The sequence below is a fragment of the Limanda limanda genome, chromosome 3 (genome assembly GCF_963576545.1).
Source record: "Limanda limanda chromosome 3, fLimLim1.1, whole genome shotgun sequence".
Classification (NCBI taxonomy): Eukaryota; Metazoa; Chordata; class Actinopteri; order Pleuronectiformes; family Pleuronectidae; genus Limanda; species Limanda limanda.
This window is the reverse complement of record NC_083638.1, coordinates 15,846,181-15,864,412: the sequence shown is the minus strand read 5'-3', so window position 1 is coordinate 15,864,412 and position 18,232 is coordinate 15,846,181. Positions and strand designations below refer to the sequence as shown.

Sequence of the window (18,232 nt, the reverse complement as noted above, 5' to 3'; positions counted from 1 at the left end):
AGTTTGATTTTAATACACAAAGATCAATCGTTAAAAAAATGTTTGGTCAGTAACATCTTTCCATTTATAATTATCACACTTATTACTCTAATTACAACCAGTCTGAGAGAGCTGCTTTCTTCTTTCTCCTATTTACCACCCCCACCTCTCCTCTATTCCCAATTTTTCTCTGCCCAACCTGTCGAGGCAGAGGTCTGCCCACATTGAGACTGGTTCTACTTCTTTTTTTATCTCCACAGTTGCCAAAGTGCTGCTCATTGAGGGAACTGTTGGGTTTCTCTGCAATTTTTAAGGTCTAGACCTTATTATGTAAAGCGCTTTGAGATAATGTATTACATCAATCACTACACAAATATAGAAATATTTTCATTGGATCACATTTGATTGTGAAGAGACCTCCTGGGAAAGCCAATTAGTCCTTGACCCGTTTATGAGTAACTCTACAGTGAAGATCTAAAAATAGACATGAGAAATAACACTTTGTCAAACCTCATTAGAATATATAAAATCTATTACACTAAACTGAATCACATCAGCATACAGATGTAAAGTGCCCTTCTGTATGAAAACAGTGATGATAATAAAACAAAGTCATCTATCCTGCAGCTATTCCTAAAAATATCTCACATCAGCACTGCAGCAGCCGTTGCAGCCGGTCAGTCCTGAAATATTATCCGTGCAGCTCGAAAGGCAAAGTGCAACACAACGCACTAATCTTTCAAACCCACACCTGCCAGACCATCACATTTCCAGCTCAATAAGAACAGAATAAAAGTCTAAAATACCAAAGGAATGAATGACACAACTCAGTGTCTTACTCAGCATCTTAAGGGACCCATGAAAAACACAGGGCTAAAAGTGACTGAATACAGGAAAAAAAATAGGTTGTGTTTTCAGCTGAAACAATAACAATTGATCAATAGATCAGGTGGTAAAGAAAGATTCCAAATGGAATCATACTTTTTTTCATTAGTCTTTCTTGTCTGTGTTTTTTGTCATATATTTTTTATCAGTGGAAAACATAATTTCCCAAAAATACAGACTGTCAGTCTACGATGAATGCTTTGCAAACATGGATCAAACACAGCGTTGGCCAGTCCCACCTTGTCAGCGAAATGTTGGATGATGAAGGCGCGGTTGGACATGCGTGGCTTCTCAAACAGGGAGCAGGTTTTCAGATGGGTGTTGTACAGTTTCTGAGCCCAGGTATCGTCTGAACCTCTCGGCATCTGACAAACAAAGAGTGAAAACACAGAGGAATCAAACTTTACATTTTAATTCAGACTTCAATATATAGAGTTGTTACAATTCATGACATCGAGTTTTGTTAATACTCTTTCTTTGCATTTCTTTCCCTGCGAGTTCATTCCACTGCAATAATGTCAGAAATTTGGCCCTCCTCAAATGTCAACAGTCTATAAAATGACCTTCCGGTGGTTATGAGCCAAAGAGAGATTGGGACAGTTAAGACTGTGAGTTATCTGGCTGAGCTCTGAGAGTGTGTAGGTGGAACAGATATGAATCTGCACTTGACACCGTGAGCTGACGGGTTTGTGACTGTTACCACAACATTAACTATGATATGATATCTTACACACTGAAAATAAACCCAACATTAACACCATTTCTATGTAAACTGTGTGAATACTTTACTTACAAATAAAAATAGAAAAACCCAATCGAAACTGTAAAATAGATTTGATTATACTTAATTACGATCAACTGCCAATTATCAAGTAACAACTTGGTAAAAAATAACCTGAAAACATGGCGATTGAGGAGCATGAAGAGAAGCTCATGTCTGCTCATTCTGGGTTTCCTTATTTCAGGTGAACTTTGATTTGAAATACGTAGGTGTTGGAGACTCAGGTGTAGTGTGGGTGACAGGGTTAAAAAAACTAAATATTCTTAAGTCTCTTGACGTAAGAATATTTAAACTTTAATTGCATGTTCTCAACATATCCTACTTTTGTGTTCACAAGTCATCGAGTTTGATACAATTGTATAGTTCTCATGCCAAAGCATACTCTTGTTAATAAACATATTAAAGATACGATTTTAAGACGATAAGCTATCTGTCTAGCCTCTATTGTTTTACACAGAACTATAAAAACACGTCAAAAAGTAAATTGCAAAAAAGCAAATGTGATGTGTCAGCAGGATCACTTTTGTTATATATTAATCAAATTATATATATTTTAGCCGACTATATCAAAAGTACTTTGCACTCCTCGTCCAACAGGTCCAGGATTCCCATCTTGGCTTCTATGAGGTTGATGCAGGGCTGATTGTCGTAGAAGTCTATCAAAGTCCAGGGGATCTGCTCCTTCATGTACTCCTCCTGCTCCAGCTTGAACACGTGCTGTGCACAAACACACACACAGGCATACATTTAATAAACAGAATCCAACATGTTACATCAGTGACTATAAAGTGTAGTCCAACAGAATAAACACGCTGCTCACCATGTTGAATTGTTGTTGGAGTTTCTCATTAGCGTAGTTGATACAGAATTGCTCGAAGCTGTTGGTCTCAAACGTCTCAAACCTGGTGAGGAAGAAGAGTGGATGAAACCAGCCGATCAAACCTTTAACAAGGTTAACTTAGTTATTAGGTCAAATTTATTAATTATTTGGACAAATTCTTGGATTGACTGGAGTTATTTGGTGGGGCAGCCTGTGAAATTTACCGTTACAGTTAAATTGACTTACTATTATATTAAACCATTGAGTATATGATCATGTCTTAGTTCATCACTTTCTGAAACTATCCCTGACTGACAAAGAGGAGTCATACCCATAAATGTCGAGGACGCCAATGAAGGAGTGCTGTTTGAAGTTAGTGATCAGAGCCTTGTTGACGTGCCCTACGATCCAGTTAAAGAGCTTGGCGTAGATATGTTTGGAGAGCGCGTCCCGGTTGTTGGTGGCCTGTAGACGAGGGAGGGTCTTGATATACGTCTCGTTGGCCGTCTTCAGCTTCCTGTGGCACAGCCACTGAGACATGTCCTGGTAGGTCACGCCCACCAGCTCGCAGAATGCTGTCAGGTGGCTATTGTTTGGCTGAAGAAGAAGAAAAGATTTAAGTAATTAACAGGAAGTGGATTATCTCATGTCAGCAGCATGTAGATGTTTCAACTGAGTGCTGTTTAATGCAGAACTAGAGTGAGAATGAATGCAGCACTTCTTGTTAACATGAGTCATGGAGGTCAGCTAAGTCAAATGAACTTTCGTACTAAACTGAACAAAATGTGACTGTGAGCAGGAGAACAGAAAAGACAAGAGAACATGTCTTCAAATAAATCCTGAAAAAACGTCACTCAATTCCACCATGGCTGAAAATGTTCATAAATTATACCAAATATTACACAACTGGTTAACACATGACAGAGTGACAGTGACAGTTAGTACTGAATAATAAACGTTATCCTCACAGCAATGATGCTGCTGTCTGAATCTTTGTCCTTTATTTCCACGTTTCCAAGATGAAGAATCGCAGCCAAAACCTGGAACAAGCCCATCTGATAGGACTCATTGATACCTGCAGACCAACCCACACAGACACTCAGGTTACACTGACACTTAGAACTGAGGAAGTTTAGAATGTTGACAGAACGCTCCTGAAAATCCTTTAAATTTCCTTTAACTTTAGTGTTGCTAACAAGAACATACTAGGTAAGATTGCAAAATTCTGGAAGAACACCTTCATCACTAACTTAAACAACCTTGGACATTTTAAGAAGTTGGACTCAAAGGGCAAATGCAAATACCCTCTTCAGCCAGAGCAATGGCTCCGGCAAACACATTTTAACAAGGACAAACAGAATGTTTTTCCTACAATTTCAAAGTGATGATGCCCACTGTATGTCTTTATATTTCTGTTCAGTATTTATCATTTTCCTTATTTATTGTCTGTAATGTGTGCGTTGTTGTTGACAATTACTGAAAGTCAAAATACCCCTCATGGTTAAAAAAAAAAAAATCAAATATCTGAGTGACTTAAAATCCTAAAATATACTCTCATTCAACCCTGAACCCTTTCTTGCCTGGTGCTTACATGTACATGATTAGACTCTTTGGTTACGAATTCCAGCATGTAGAGCAGTGTGATGTGTTTGTTACCGAGCAGCGAGAAGGCATGGCGAGTAGTGGAAAGTTCCTTGGTGTCATCCACACCGTCGATGACGGGGCTGCGGCCCTGCCTTGTGTACAGGAAGTCGTTTGCACTGCCTGAATGGAGAGACAGAAGAAATATCACCATCATGTCTGAGATATCAAATTGTAACAGACAAACGAATTCAGAAAGGAGCCAATTTCCATCCTGTCTGACAGACACATATTCACTCACACATTCACATACATACTCACACCCTTACACATAAAATTAACACTTTCTGTGTAAAAAACAGATTAACAAGAGTTTCTTCATATACACTTTACTCTATATTAAGGCATGACCCGTTGCCTGGCAACAAGAGGCACTGACTTGGCTTTGACAACCACTCCATTTACTGAGCCAGGAAGTCCACAGGAGAGGAAAAGACAGCAGCTGTGTGTGTGTGTGTGTGTGTGTGTGTGTGTGTGTGTGTGTGTGTGTGTGTGTGTGTGTGTGTGTGTGTGTGTGTGTGTGTGTGTGTGTGTGACTGTTTGTGTGTTTGTGTCTCATGACTCGGCTGAGCAGGTGCAGGTCCACAGTGGGAGCGCTCTGAATGAGAGCTTGTTCAACCACACAGTCACTGAGTTTGCTACGCCTTAAGTGATCTGATACATGGCAGAGAGTTTCAGACACCACGATGTGGTCACTGAAGATTATTTATTGGGAGATGTGGAGGATGGGAGGGGTTTATACCTCCTCCTTTGTGGGCCCTCAGCAGGATTATTTCCAGCTGGTAATGCAGTTTAAATGTGGCTCTAAATGGGATACATAAATCCAGAAGCAACAGCAATTACACTTTAATTGTTTTTGCTTGGCTGAGCCAGTCTGTGTGATGACGAATCTTCGGAGTTCTGGCAGTTTTCCTGCTGTGAAGAACAATCAGAGCTTCACTGGAGAAAATGAAAAAATCTTCTTAATCTCAACATGTCTTACTTTTGCTTTGAGGCTTGTTTATATGTACGTGTTCACACTAATCACATTACTGCACAAAGCTTTGTAAATTGCTGGTTTTGGTCTGATGAATGACACCTGTTCACAAGTAGGTGCACAATTGTGAGAATTGATGACAATGACAGCAGCAAGGAAGAAACTATTCATTATGGTGGTAATCCAGATCATGTGGGTTTTTTTACACCACTATCTCTAACATTGAGAGATAGAGCGTTTTTCAAAGTTTTTCGTTAATTCATCAATCTTAGTGGGAAAAAAAATCGGACTTATTGTCTATTGTGTGCGATGACAGCTGCATCCCAATTTACCATTTCTGAAAAAATTTAATATTAAATAATAGCGAACATATAATCATGATATTTTTTATCTCTGATGTGTGTGTGATTGTGCGTGTGGGCAGACAGAGACTTACTCAGCCTCAGAATCTTGAACTCAGGCAGATGTGACGATGCACAGAGCTGATAGAAGACGTGATAATTCCTCTCCTCATCCGCCTGGAATAAAGAATGAACTTTAATTGAATACATCACATAGATGTTATACATCAGTCCTTCACATATTTGGTGCTAATCTAAGCCTTTGTCCTTTTCTCAAGCCACATTCATGCAGTGAAAGTAAAATTCATCATCTGCTTTAGAATTACACAGTTTAACATCTGGAAGCTCCACTTAAGCAGTTGGCAATTTAAAGCCCTGCTCAAGGGCATGCCAACAGTCAGACATGAAGTTTCAATGTTCATTTTACCACACTCAAATTTCCCCCAACATACTAAGAACATGTGATGCACCTGCTCTCAACCTGACGGATCATATTGTAAATGTATAAAGCTGGCAATTCAACTTTTTGTTAAAGATTCATTTTCGGTGTAAACAAATAAATATTACAGTGTGCTGTGAAGCTGTGAAAGCGGGAACGAAATGTGAAATCCATCAAGATTTGAAGTCTGCTACCTGCGTCCTACATTGCTGGTACTACACCCAAACACAGAATGCAAGCAAACACACACACACCTGTAAAAAGGGTGGCACTGGAGCCAAGTATGTGAAAAATGTGAGGAGGAACTTCCTCGTTCTTCAGTAGCATTGTCAATGACAATAGAGTGTGTTTGTGTTCCTGACGCTACTCTATACTCTCTCCTCTAGTGGGCAAACATAAACACACCTGCATAGAATAGAAATAGAAAGATAAAAGCATGATTTGTATTGTGAGATGAGCAGGTTTTTTAAATTTTGGCCAATTTCCCATAGAATTATTAATGGATCTCAATATAAGAAATCAGACATATTGAATATGTGCAATTTGGTGCAGATCTAGATAAAAATCCTGATCCAACAAATTGAAATGTGTTTTGAAAAGGAGTGCCTTTGGCCTTTAAGAGGTTTACACTCTACTGAGTGCCATTCTAGTTTACCATTTCAATTTGTGACAGAACTAAGAGTCAGTTGTCTTAGTTTTCAGGTAAACACTTAACTTACATCACACACACTGATTTCCAACACACCCAATCGAAATCTAATAGTGCTACAAATACATTGTCATTTTGCTGTAATTAAATTTGTTTCCAGAAAATAGGAAGGTTTTTGTATATAATTGCACTAATCAGGGAGTGGGCTGTAACTCATAGATTTTTGGCAACTACTCAATTCTTATATCAGCTAACATCAGTTACTGCTGGCAGGCTTTAAATGCTAAAACAGGAAAAACATCTCAGATCAGTGTATTATAAGTCACATGACATACAAGGATAAGTTAGATAAATTAGTTGACCCTGAACAACGTGTTCAAGAGCACCCAAGGACACCTGAGCAGGAAAGAAACTTGCTATAAGGGTCCCAGGTAATGTGGCAGAAGAACACACACTAAAGCTTTGAAAACATTGTCACCACAAAGCGAAATGCAGGTGAGGGCTATTTAACTACAGTATATAGTGTTGAGTTCAGAATAAAATGTAGGCGTGTGCAAAGGTTAACTTTGTTTATTTGTCCATGACGCCTGAGGCTGTTGTTTTTGACTGTAACGAGTAGAAGGAATTAAGTCACATCCAAACAAAGCCATGTGTACGTGCGTAAATGCAAACCCGGATGTGCGATTGTGCGTTTACCTGAAAGACCACTCGTGATTTCTCCAGCAGATACGTTCTCATGTTGGCACCGATGATACGGTAGCGGTTGTCGAAGCCGATCTCGATGTATTTGCCAAACCGACTGCTGTTGTCATTCCTGGTGGTCTTTGCATTTCCGATGGCCTGAGTGACAGAGGAAAAATTAAATTTGATTTAAAAGCACTTTGATTTCAACTTGACTGAGCAGAAAGGTTAGTTCCAGTTGAGTGAAAGGCAATTTTACCTGTGGTTATGAAAGCTGAGGTAAAGCGAAATGTACAAGGAGGCAGCAAAGATATATTTTGGAGATAATACGGCTGTTGGACGATAATTGAAGCAATAGTTGAACCTTTTGGGGAATAGTGTCATCTCACAGCAACCCCATGTCTGCGTACTCCAGCTTCATCCCGCAGTCGCAAAAACATACAGGGTTAATCAGAGATTCTAAATTGGCCGTTGGTCTGAATGTGACTGTGAATGGTTGTTTGTCTCTATACGTCGGCCCTGCCATTTGCTGGTGACGCCTTCTTACTAATGTCCACTGGGATTGGCTCCAGTCCCCTACAACCCTCACTTTCTTTTTATATAAGTATCCATAGCACTCACTTTCATGTCTGAAGGGTAAACTTGAAGCTATACATGGCAGCCAGTTAGAACAATTTAACATAAAGCCTGGCTCGGTCTGAAGGAACAAAAATACTTTTTCTTGTCCAGAAGTCTTGTCGCTGCCAGGAAGTCCCATAATCCCCCTCAAACCACAATGTGTGGTTATTGTATTTCGGTTTTTGTCTGGATTAAACAAACATTTAAACTTGTATTCACCATATTCTAAAATGCGTTACAATTTCTCAGTCTGTTACTACAACCTGCAGTAGACAGCAGTTTGTTATGCTGGTCAGCACTGGACCCAGCACTAGTATGTATTAATGGATCTCCTTCCATCTCCACATGCATACACAAAAGCTGCATCAATTATATGTTGACAGACGTTTCCTGCTGAGCTACTGTACTAAACGTCTGCACATAAATCATTTGCAGCCTGCAGCCTGAGTTATATATACAGGACTGATCAATGAACCCACTAAGAATTGTCAGTAGATGGGTGGGGCTACACACACACACACACACACACACCCACAGAAATCAGCTAGACCACAGTAAATGGTGTGTGAACACACAGGGCTCTTGCTGAGTTAGGGCCAAACAGTGGCTCACAATCTTGCCCTGCAGACAAAGCGTCTTTCAGCAGAGCAGGTATTCCAGTCTCTGCCTGCATCAGCTGAGCGCACGAACATGCACACGCACACGCAAACACACACACACCTGCAGTTATGAACACATAGGGTTTTGTAACATTGAAAAGGCTGACGCAACCATCTGCCCTGCATCCAGGCTCAGAGACCAGAGTGACATCACTGCGACATACAGAAAGCTTTCTATTCATTTCTGTCAGCTCGTCTCAGATTGGCTAAACCTGAAAGTGGTGGCTGGGAGGAGGAGAATCTTGGGTGATGAGGAAGGATAAACATGGTGGGGGGATGGCAGGAGGTAGAGCGGGTGAAAGGGAGGAGGGTTTAGTGGCATATGGGGACAGGAGGGATCTCCAACCCCTCCAGTCCTTACCACTGCAGGAGGACATACACAAATACACACACAGTTAAAGGGATAGTTCACTGAAAAATGAAAATTCCCTCATTGTCTACTCACCCATATGCCAATGGAGGGGTGGGTGAAGTGTTTGAGTGCACAAAACAGTTGTGGAGAGTTGTGAGTAGATAATAGAGTGAATTTTCATTTTTCAGTGAACTATCCCTTTAAGGATACGACGTGTATTATCACAGCGAAAGAGCCACCCGAGGGCTGGAGAGAGAAGGAGAGTAAAATGCCAGACAAAGGCAGAAGAGAAGCACAAACGACATCATTAACAAAACAACTTTACTTTAGAGCATACTGTTGAGTAATTAAGCCGAGGAAAGATGCATCTACACACAAAATGCCAGGAAAAAAGATGCAAGACTTCCACTTTCACAACAGCATTTTGATGGAGGGGGTTGATCTAATTCCTTTCATGTACAACAGATTTCCTGTGAGAGTTATGACCTGTCATCGTAGATATGCTGCTTCTACAAAGTTGACCACAACAACAACGACACAAATTGGAAATAAATGCTTAGAAAATGTTAAGTTTAAAACATGTTTGCTGTTTTATATTTTCAGTATGTTTATATTTACTTCCATAGGCACAAGGATTTATATACAACTGAAGGTAATCCAAGTTCTCACCTCCATGATGGGGTTGGAAGCCAGGACTTTTTCCTCAACATTGGCTTCACTGGCAGAGCCGCTGACTGTAGCAAAGTATCTCATGGCGTATTTGGCTGATACCGTCTTTCCTGCTCCGGACTCGCCGCTCACAATGATTGACTGGTTCCTCTCATCCCTGACAAGATGAAAAACACAAGTGACAGAAAAAAATTGTGAATATCATGAATTACTGTAAAATAGTGTAGTGCAACTGTTTGAGCGGGTACTCTTACGCCTCACAGTCCTTCCTATTGTTGCTGGAAGGTGTTACCCCTGCCAAGGAATTTACACGTTCACCACAGTCCATTTGTTGCTTGGTTGGTTTGTGTGTTTGTTTGTTTGTGAGCAAGATTACACAAAAACACCTGAATTTATTGTTACACTCTTGGTGAAAGGATATGGTAAAGGTCAGGAGAGAACCCAGTGAATGTTGGTGCAGATCCAGGATATTTTTTAACTTTCTTAACACTGCCAGTTAGGGTGTTTTTCAACATTGTAATATTCCCAGGGAATAATATATTGGTCTGGATGAAAAAGTGTGTGTAATTCAGTGCAGCATGACTGAATTTAAGGAGACTGACCCATTTAAAATGGAGAGATGCTGTTATATATCATGGTGTGAACCAGACTGATCAAGGACAAGAGAAAGAAGTTTTAGTCTGATGAGGGGGAGGGGAGGAACCGGCTGCAGGACCATATCCAAGCACCTTGATGCTCCAACGATTTATATTACTGGAGAAAATATTACCTTTATATTAAATTCTTATTCAAATAGAAATATTAATATTAGGGCTGGGCAACGATTAAAAGTTTTAATCGCGATTAATCGCATGATTTCCCTGATTAATCACGATTAATCGCATTTGTATACGCAAAATCCAATAATGAATTAAAAAGTAGTGTATAGCGCAATTTTATTTTCAATGTTCTGCCATATGAACGAAAGTGCCATAACATTTGTTGTGCAAACACTTTTAACATCAGCATTTAATACAGTAGCAGTTAAATAAAATATTCAGATTCAAAGCAAATACAAAATTAAAGCTCAATGCCACTGCCAGGGCATTAATGTTATCCTCTTCGTTATGAAAAATCTATACTCCTCCCTGCGTCTAACGTAGTCTGCCAAAGCCTCGCTCCGCTCGCTGTTTTGTTGAGTGATTTGCTGATATCAACTGTGTGTTTTGCATTTAGGTGATATTTTAGACTGGAAGTACTCCGGTGATAAGAAAATTCACCTTGGCAGTGGCTACAAATTACTTTGGTTCTGTCGACTCCGCCATCTGGAAGAACTTTAAAATGAAAATGGCCATGTAAAAGCTCCGTACCCTTAAGGCCAATTTAAGCCTCTCCGTTTTTTCTATTACGGACAGATAAGACCGCCCTATCCGTCGTGAAACGCCCTCTCCGAGTGCTTAGGACAGCTTTTCGTACACGTCAGATTTTTCTAACTATCCGTCTTCATCTTGGAGACCCGACGGACCGCTCTTGGCTGTGATTGGTCCGCGAACGACATCATTTCCGTATGACGTCATTTCCGTATTTCCGGACCTCAAACTTCCTGTTTACTTGTAGCCACAAACACGAACACAACTATGATTCTACGATTAATGTGACGTGTGTGTTAAGCCAGTGGAGTTGTCCGGCTGACGGTGGCTCGTTAGAGCACTGAGGGCATGTGTGCACGGTCACATACGGTTATAACGAGCTTTCAAAACGGCACTAGCAGGCTAGGCTAGCGGGCTAGGCTAGCCACCATGCTAACTGCGGTGGTAACAGTGCAAGAACCCGCCGTCACGACTTTAATTCCACTTCTATCATGACACTGTTTCTATAATACCGTCAGGTTAGAAGCAAACACTGGATAGTAGTTGTTAGTGCCGGGAGTCCCTGCTGACTGTGTGTGGAAGCTGGGGGGGAGCTAGCTCCAGGTAGCTTCTAGCTACATGTAGCCTCAAGCAGATTCAAGCTGTGGAATCAGCAACACAGTTCGGAAACAAGACCTGGGAACCGCTGCGCTAAGAAACGATTACATCAGCATCTTGACCCGCTGGGTGTCACTTTATTTAGTTCTGTTAGTTGCCATGGTTCAGTGTGTGGGAGACAGGCTAACATGTAAACAAAGACACGTGGACTTCTTCTTCCCAAATGGGGTAGGCTTCTCTGAGCTCGTCTTCCGTTGCGCCACCTATGGGTTTGGCGGGGAATTGTTTTTAGACGGATAGTCGTCGGAGAAGTAAAAATCAAAAAGACTCTTTGTCCCCCGCTGAGACCTCTCCGAGAAACGGATACGTAGAAGTATATAAGAGCCTTTATCCATGGTTGTTTATCCGCCAATTATTTTCTTTTTTCCGGTTCCGCAGCAGTCAGCTACAGACTTTCACAAAATAAAAGCCTGACTTTCACAATAAAACAATAAATAATCAAACCTGAGTTAATGCGAGATAAAATAATTGTCTGAGTTAAATAAGTGATGAGTTAACTCGATTAAAACGAGTTAACTTGCCCAGCCCTAATTAATATATAAAAGGCCCAATTGAGGGGTTCATATGTACATAAGACAAAGAATGAAGTATACAGACTGAGTAATATTAGTGTACAACCTTACACTGTGTAAAAGGTTCTCGTACATAGATCAATGCCGGTAGCACTGTCATACTGAGCTTTAACTAACACTTCATTGAAGGAGAAAGATGTGAGCGCTGATTGAACTTGCTTTTCAGTCCTGTTAATGTTCATGTGGAGCCACAATCGACTGGTTGGCTCCTGCAGAGAAACACCGGTGTTAAAATGTGAGTGTGATTTAAAGAGGGAGAAAGAGAGACAGTGAGACCACTATGAGGCTATTTCTGTCTCAGCTTTGACCTACAAACCCTGAAGGGAGAGGGAGGGCTGAGCAACAAGGAGACCAGAGCGAGAGCTGCTCAGGTAACATGCAACAAACACACGCACACATACACACACAAACAAACCTGGCCATCTGTTTGTAGGCCTCCTCTGCCACGGCGAAGATATGCGGGTCCATGTCTCCCATGTTCTGACCGCTGTAGGCATTGATGATGTCTGTTCCGTAGATCTGCAGTGGCTCATACGGGTTGATGGCCACCAGAACGATTCCTATGACAGATTAAAGCTGTAAGTTCACCTGCAGCTGTACCGGGCTGTAAGCAGGTATCACTGTTAATCTACTATCCAAACAGAGAGGGTAGGAATTGCATTTTGCTAATAATTGGTTGTTCATTATCCGCATGAAAGCAGGTTAGAGGATCTCGTACCGCAGTAAGTGTAAATGAGCTTGGAGTCCATGAAGCGGACTTTGAGGTTGTGGAGCACAGCCGGCTCGTGGAGGTAGCTGAGCGCTGTGAGGTCATTTTCTCCAACCAGGATGTCAGGGTTTCGCAGGTAAGGCAGGTTCTTGGTCTTGGGGTCAAGATTGTGCTCAATGTTCTGAGGATGAAACCAAAGCGACGCAGGAGAGTTAGAACAGAGATACAGATGTAGTTTTATGAATGAACAAAAAGGGGGTAGATCATTGCACATTTGACCCTGAGAAGTGTAAAGTACCTATTATTTTACATGGTTTGTATTAAAATTACACATTTATTCATGAGTGCACTTCCACAGACTATATATTGTAAGTGTAAGAACTCATAAACTATCTCAGACCCAAAGACATTAATACATGTTTGATGTGTCCTCATACATTATTTATACAGTTATATGACAGCTGTCAGCCAGTCAGACGCAAGCATTTTTTATAGCTACATTATAAAATTAAATAGTATAGTAATGTGATCTATATTTTTGAACCGAGCATTATACTCACCAAACTAATAGAGAGGCATGTCCTTTTTATTGTTCATCGCTAAAACTGTTCCTTCTAATACATTAAGTTGATTCAAGTTGTGTGATAAAATCCATTGACAGACTTCTTAGATAGTCTGTAACTGTAACCTCCTGTAGTTTCCAGAACAGCAATCACTCATATAATCAATTACAAGAATGTCCACACCCACTAAAAGATTTTATAAAATATTCCATAAACATGTTCTCAGAAACATCATGAGATAGTTTACTGATTTGTCCCGCAGCTTAAATAAACCCTTGGTTGTTCAAAGCTGTGTTGAAGTGATAATGCTTTCGTTCCACTGTCTTTCTGTGGAAACAGCCGTCATAGCTCATGTACATTTTCATGCTCATATTTTTCACATTTCGTTCCAGGAATGGATCAGATAATTGACTAATTGTGTTGTTTTGATCAGCAGCAGCTATCCCACAATTTGAATCTGCATGGATCTCGAAAGGCATCAAAATCCACATGTTCAAAAGATATTTCATAGAAAAGTGTCAAAACGTGCAATAAATGGTTATCTGCAATGCAAAGAATATATTCTCTATGGGAGATTATGAGAATGCATTAATGCTTGTCCTCTTTGAGATAGATTGGGCTTTGTTTAGAACTGTGGAAATGGTGGCCCTGCAGGTGAACTAAGACATGGCATGTGATAGTTAGCTATAAAAAAAAAAATTAACCTTATTCAATTTGAAAAATCTATATCCTAATATGGCCAAAACTTATACTATGATAAAAAATGTATATCTATTACAACCACGATAAATGTCACTTTATTATTTCTATAATGTTAAAAGACTGATTTTTGTTTCAGAGTGTCGGTTGTGATTTTAAACTCTTTTTTATATACAAACACTTGATTAAAAGCGAAACAAAAATCTGAGGTAGAGTAATTGCCTGTTATACCTCCTCACTGTGTATAATTCATAAGCAATATATCAATATACATTGAACCTGTGTTATTTTGCCTTTGATGGAAATTATATTGCAATAATTATTGATATAGTTTTATCTCCCCACTGGCCCGCAATATATATATACATATAAGAAATACATGCTGGTGGCTGTTTGTTTTCTTAGACAAGGAATTAAATCCACTACTATACGTTTAAAATGCTCCCTGCGGCGTCTTTGTAACCAGGTCTTGTTTGTGGAAAGTGCTAATGGTAAAACCAATAGCAGCTAATGATACACAGGGCTTTGAAGTCTCTTTGAGGCAGAGAGAGAGAGATAAAGTGACAGAAAGAGCTGAGAGGAAGAAAAAAACATAAAGAGGGAGAGACTGATTCCTCCCCATAGCGCATTTGTGTGATTTCGGACTGATGGGATACATTTGCGTGAACGTCCCCTCAAGTCGGAACAAAAAGGTTGCAAAGTCTGAATTTTAAAGGTCGACTTGCCAATTTCTTTACTTCTTGTATGAAAAGTTAATGTTAGAAGCTTTTGATTAATGTGCAAATCGTGTATTGCATACGATTCAGTAGCAACATTAAATTTGTGATACAACATTTGGTTAGTTAACCAGATAAAAACAGGAAAACAATATTTTACTGGAAACGGGTATTAACCTGTTAGTCAAATACAACACAGTTTTGATGTAGCGTCCATGTTGTTTCCACATTTCGACTCACACTAACTTGCCTACACTGGAAATTGTACCATCCAAGTAGTGCCTGAATGCAGCATAAATATTTCAGTGATCCTCACCGTTCCATCTTCCAGCATGAGCTGCAGGGAGGCATCGTCATTTTTGTAGTCCTTGGTGAGCTCAGCAGACTTCCAAACCTCATCTGCATCGGGAATCCACACCCGAGCACGCTGAGAGAGAGAGAGACAGAGACAGAGGGGAATACAAATTATTCGGTTAAAAACGTGATACAGGACTTGAAAGATAAAAACTATCCTAAGTACCATGACTGCTGTTTTTTTTTTACATTTCCAATATAAATATTATTTTTTGTTCTGGTTCAGTTTATATTGTGTATACAGATAATCCCAGTTTACTACCTCAGTTCAGATAAAAAGAAGAATGACAGGACAGTTGCTCATACTTCGTTCCTGACCTCAGAGAAAACACTGGGCTCTGTGTTTCCACAATCATGAGCACATGGCTTATAATGGTCAAGTTTGGTGAAGTTGTGGGAAATGAAATGTTGAACAAGTAGCTCATCGCAACGGATGAATGCTGTTCTGGATCATAACACAAAATTCACCCAAGCGCACACACACACAAACCAACACGCAAGAACACTATCATTATAAAACTTAAGGCCGTTGAGGACTTGTGACTGGAGGTAATCAGCTGATCACGGACATGTGGAGAACCAGCGATGAACACTGCCGGTCACATGGCTGAGGAATCCGGCTCACAAATGCACAGACAGACAGACACACACACGCACAGACATAAACACCTTACCTCTAAAAGTATAGGAGTTGACTGTATAGTGACTGAAGAATAATGCAGACCACAATGTGACATTAAAAGTCAAACAGTGAAAATGTGTGTGTGTGTGTATGTGTGTGTGTGTGTGTGTGTGTGTGTGTGTGTGTGTGTGTGTGTGTGTGTGTGTGTGTGTGTGTGTGTGTGTGTGTGTGTGTGTGTGTGTGTGTAGCTCTCAGTTAAAAGAGGTTATCAGAAAACCTTAAACTGACATTTATCTGTCTGTTTCACCATGCAAAAAAGGGTCATATGATGTAAATAAGAAAATGTTATTCTGAAAATGGGTAAACTTACCAAAACAAATTCTGCATATTAACCCTTTTTATCAGGATTACAGAAAAACTACAGGACAGATTACCACGGAATTTGATGGAAGGATACGGTATGGGTCAAGGAGGAACCCATTTAAGTTTGGTGTGGATCCAGGATCTTTTTTTTTTACTATCTTTAACATTGGGAAATAGGAAGTTGATGATAGGAGTTAAATCCACTAATAAGGATTTAAGATGGATCTTGATGAAAAAAAAATAATGAGACATGTAACTCGAGTTTAAATGTGGTTTCCTAAGTGGATTATTGGGCCATGGTGGAGGTATACAATCTACTGAGATCTAGCCAATCTAGTTGCAATTAAATTTGTCTAGTGCTTTTTTTAGAATGCGAAAACACATCTTACACAAGATTCAAACTGCCAAGTAGTTAAGAGAGAAAAACAACGTTACAAGTTAAAAGACATTACAAGTCATGTTTCATGGAGCATAGACAATTATATGATCCATAGAGAACAGGATTGGGATATGTGAACATCAATTGTCTCTGAATAGCGTAACCAGATGTGGAACAAATGTATTCCTGAATACACTATTATCTATTATCAATTTATGGATAAACTGCTCTACAGAAGCTATGATAGCCGGGTCATCTCTCCAGTCATTGAAACGAACAAGCTTAATTTCTAGACTCAACACTTTTCTGCTTCACCAAGGAAAACACCTGTGTTACAATACAACTCTCACAGTGAAGGCAAACAAATATTCTCAACTACATATCTATGTGTTTTTTTAAGCACCACATAAGACACATTAAGTATAAGAGTCCACACTCACATAAACACCCACAGGACGACAGGATTAAGATTCTTTAAATTATAATCTGAAGATGGAGGATTTTCACCGATTGAGCCTGAATTATTTTTAAATACGAACCAATATGAAGCTCATACAGCAAACTGCTACTGCAGATATGTAAAGACAACTTGATTTTCCTTATGAGTAATTGGGGAAGTGAAGCACATGACAATAAGCACAGATTTTATCTGAAAGACCCACAACAATTTTACGGCTTGTTTAGGCCACGTTACGTAAACTGTGAATGACGTTCTTACTGAGTCATGGCAGAAAGACCTTACTGTGGAGCACAAGGGGAGAGACACCGGTTAATTAATTTGGTCCACTGCTTCACATACTGATCATCTGAATCATGATATCGTCACACACTTTACGCATACAGTCCCAGTATTAAGACGAGCGGTGGTGTGAAATGGCAGCTATAGCCTCAGAGAACAGACCTATTAAACAGTGGAAGTCTTTGTCCCATGCTCAATATCACTCACTTCTAAAATACCATTTGATCATCTGTGATCAGGGAAGCTGAGTGAAAGTTTTTGAAAGTGTTAGTCATATGTTCAAACCTCTAACACCCACAGAGACCCCGTCTGTTCCTCAAATCCCTTTCTCTCTCCACCACTGCAGGGATATCACAAAGCGTGATCAGTGTGGTGAGGTTAAGTGCAGAGCGGTTTAGCTCAGTTTGACACTGAGTAACAGCTAAGACAGAAAAGACAGAGGTAAATCTGTCTGAGGACCAATTTAATAACTAGAATGGCACTCGCTGGTTCCCTCAAATAAAAAACAAGCCTTACGGTTAGGACCCTGTTATCTGTTACGCATTGAAAGGCAGGTAGAGGTTTCTAGCCCTGTATGTTGAACAGTGTCTTCAACATGGCTTTATACTCCGTCACATAGATCTAACAAACACCTCAACTCCTTGGAAGAGGTAATGTATACATTTAAAAGTAAAGAATAATGAAAGAAAAAGAAACTACATGGGGAATTAGTTAAGTTTATGCGGTTATTATAATATTGCATTCCTCACATAGACATAGACACACACACACGCACACACGCACACACGCACACACACTGTATCTATGGAGATCTATGAATTCTGGGTTTTATAAATAAGGAAATGAAAACTCGGTCTAACAGACCTGTATTTCCCACACATAGATTTTACTTGAAGAGGCCGTCCAGCTATATTAATGATTTATATTTGGAAATCCACTTAAGCATGTTTTATTTCTATTTATTTTATCTGTGTAAGAGAAAGGCGCCATCTGGAATCAATTAGTGGGTTAGTCTCCCCT

General features: G+C 39.9%; 1 protein-coding gene across 1 annotated transcript in view; it reads right to left on the bottom strand.

Moving 5' to 3' along the window:
• The window catches only part of myo5aa (myosin VAa), a 44,523-nt gene that overhangs the window by 19,564 nt on the left and 6,727 nt on the right, over positions 1-18,232 (bottom strand). The window contains exons 2-13 of the mRNA XM_061068315.1: positions 15,072-15,182; positions 12,787-12,958; positions 12,484-12,628; positions 9,491-9,647; positions 7,208-7,351; positions 5,519-5,600; positions 4,122-4,229; positions 3,434-3,540; positions 2,797-3,062; positions 2,466-2,547; positions 2,222-2,362; positions 1,104-1,229 (exon numbers count right to left, since the gene is read on the bottom strand). Of these exons, the coding sequence (XP_060924298.1) occupies positions 1,104-1,229; positions 2,222-2,362; positions 2,466-2,547; positions 2,797-3,062; positions 3,434-3,540; positions 4,122-4,229; positions 5,519-5,600; positions 7,208-7,351; positions 9,491-9,647; positions 12,484-12,628; positions 12,787-12,958; positions 15,072-15,182 (1,641 nt within the window). The remainder of the gene's footprint in view (positions 1-1,103; positions 1,230-2,221; positions 2,363-2,465; positions 2,548-2,796; positions 3,063-3,433; positions 3,541-4,121; positions 4,230-5,518; positions 5,601-7,207; positions 7,352-9,490; positions 9,648-12,483; positions 12,629-12,786; positions 12,959-15,071; positions 15,183-18,232) is intronic.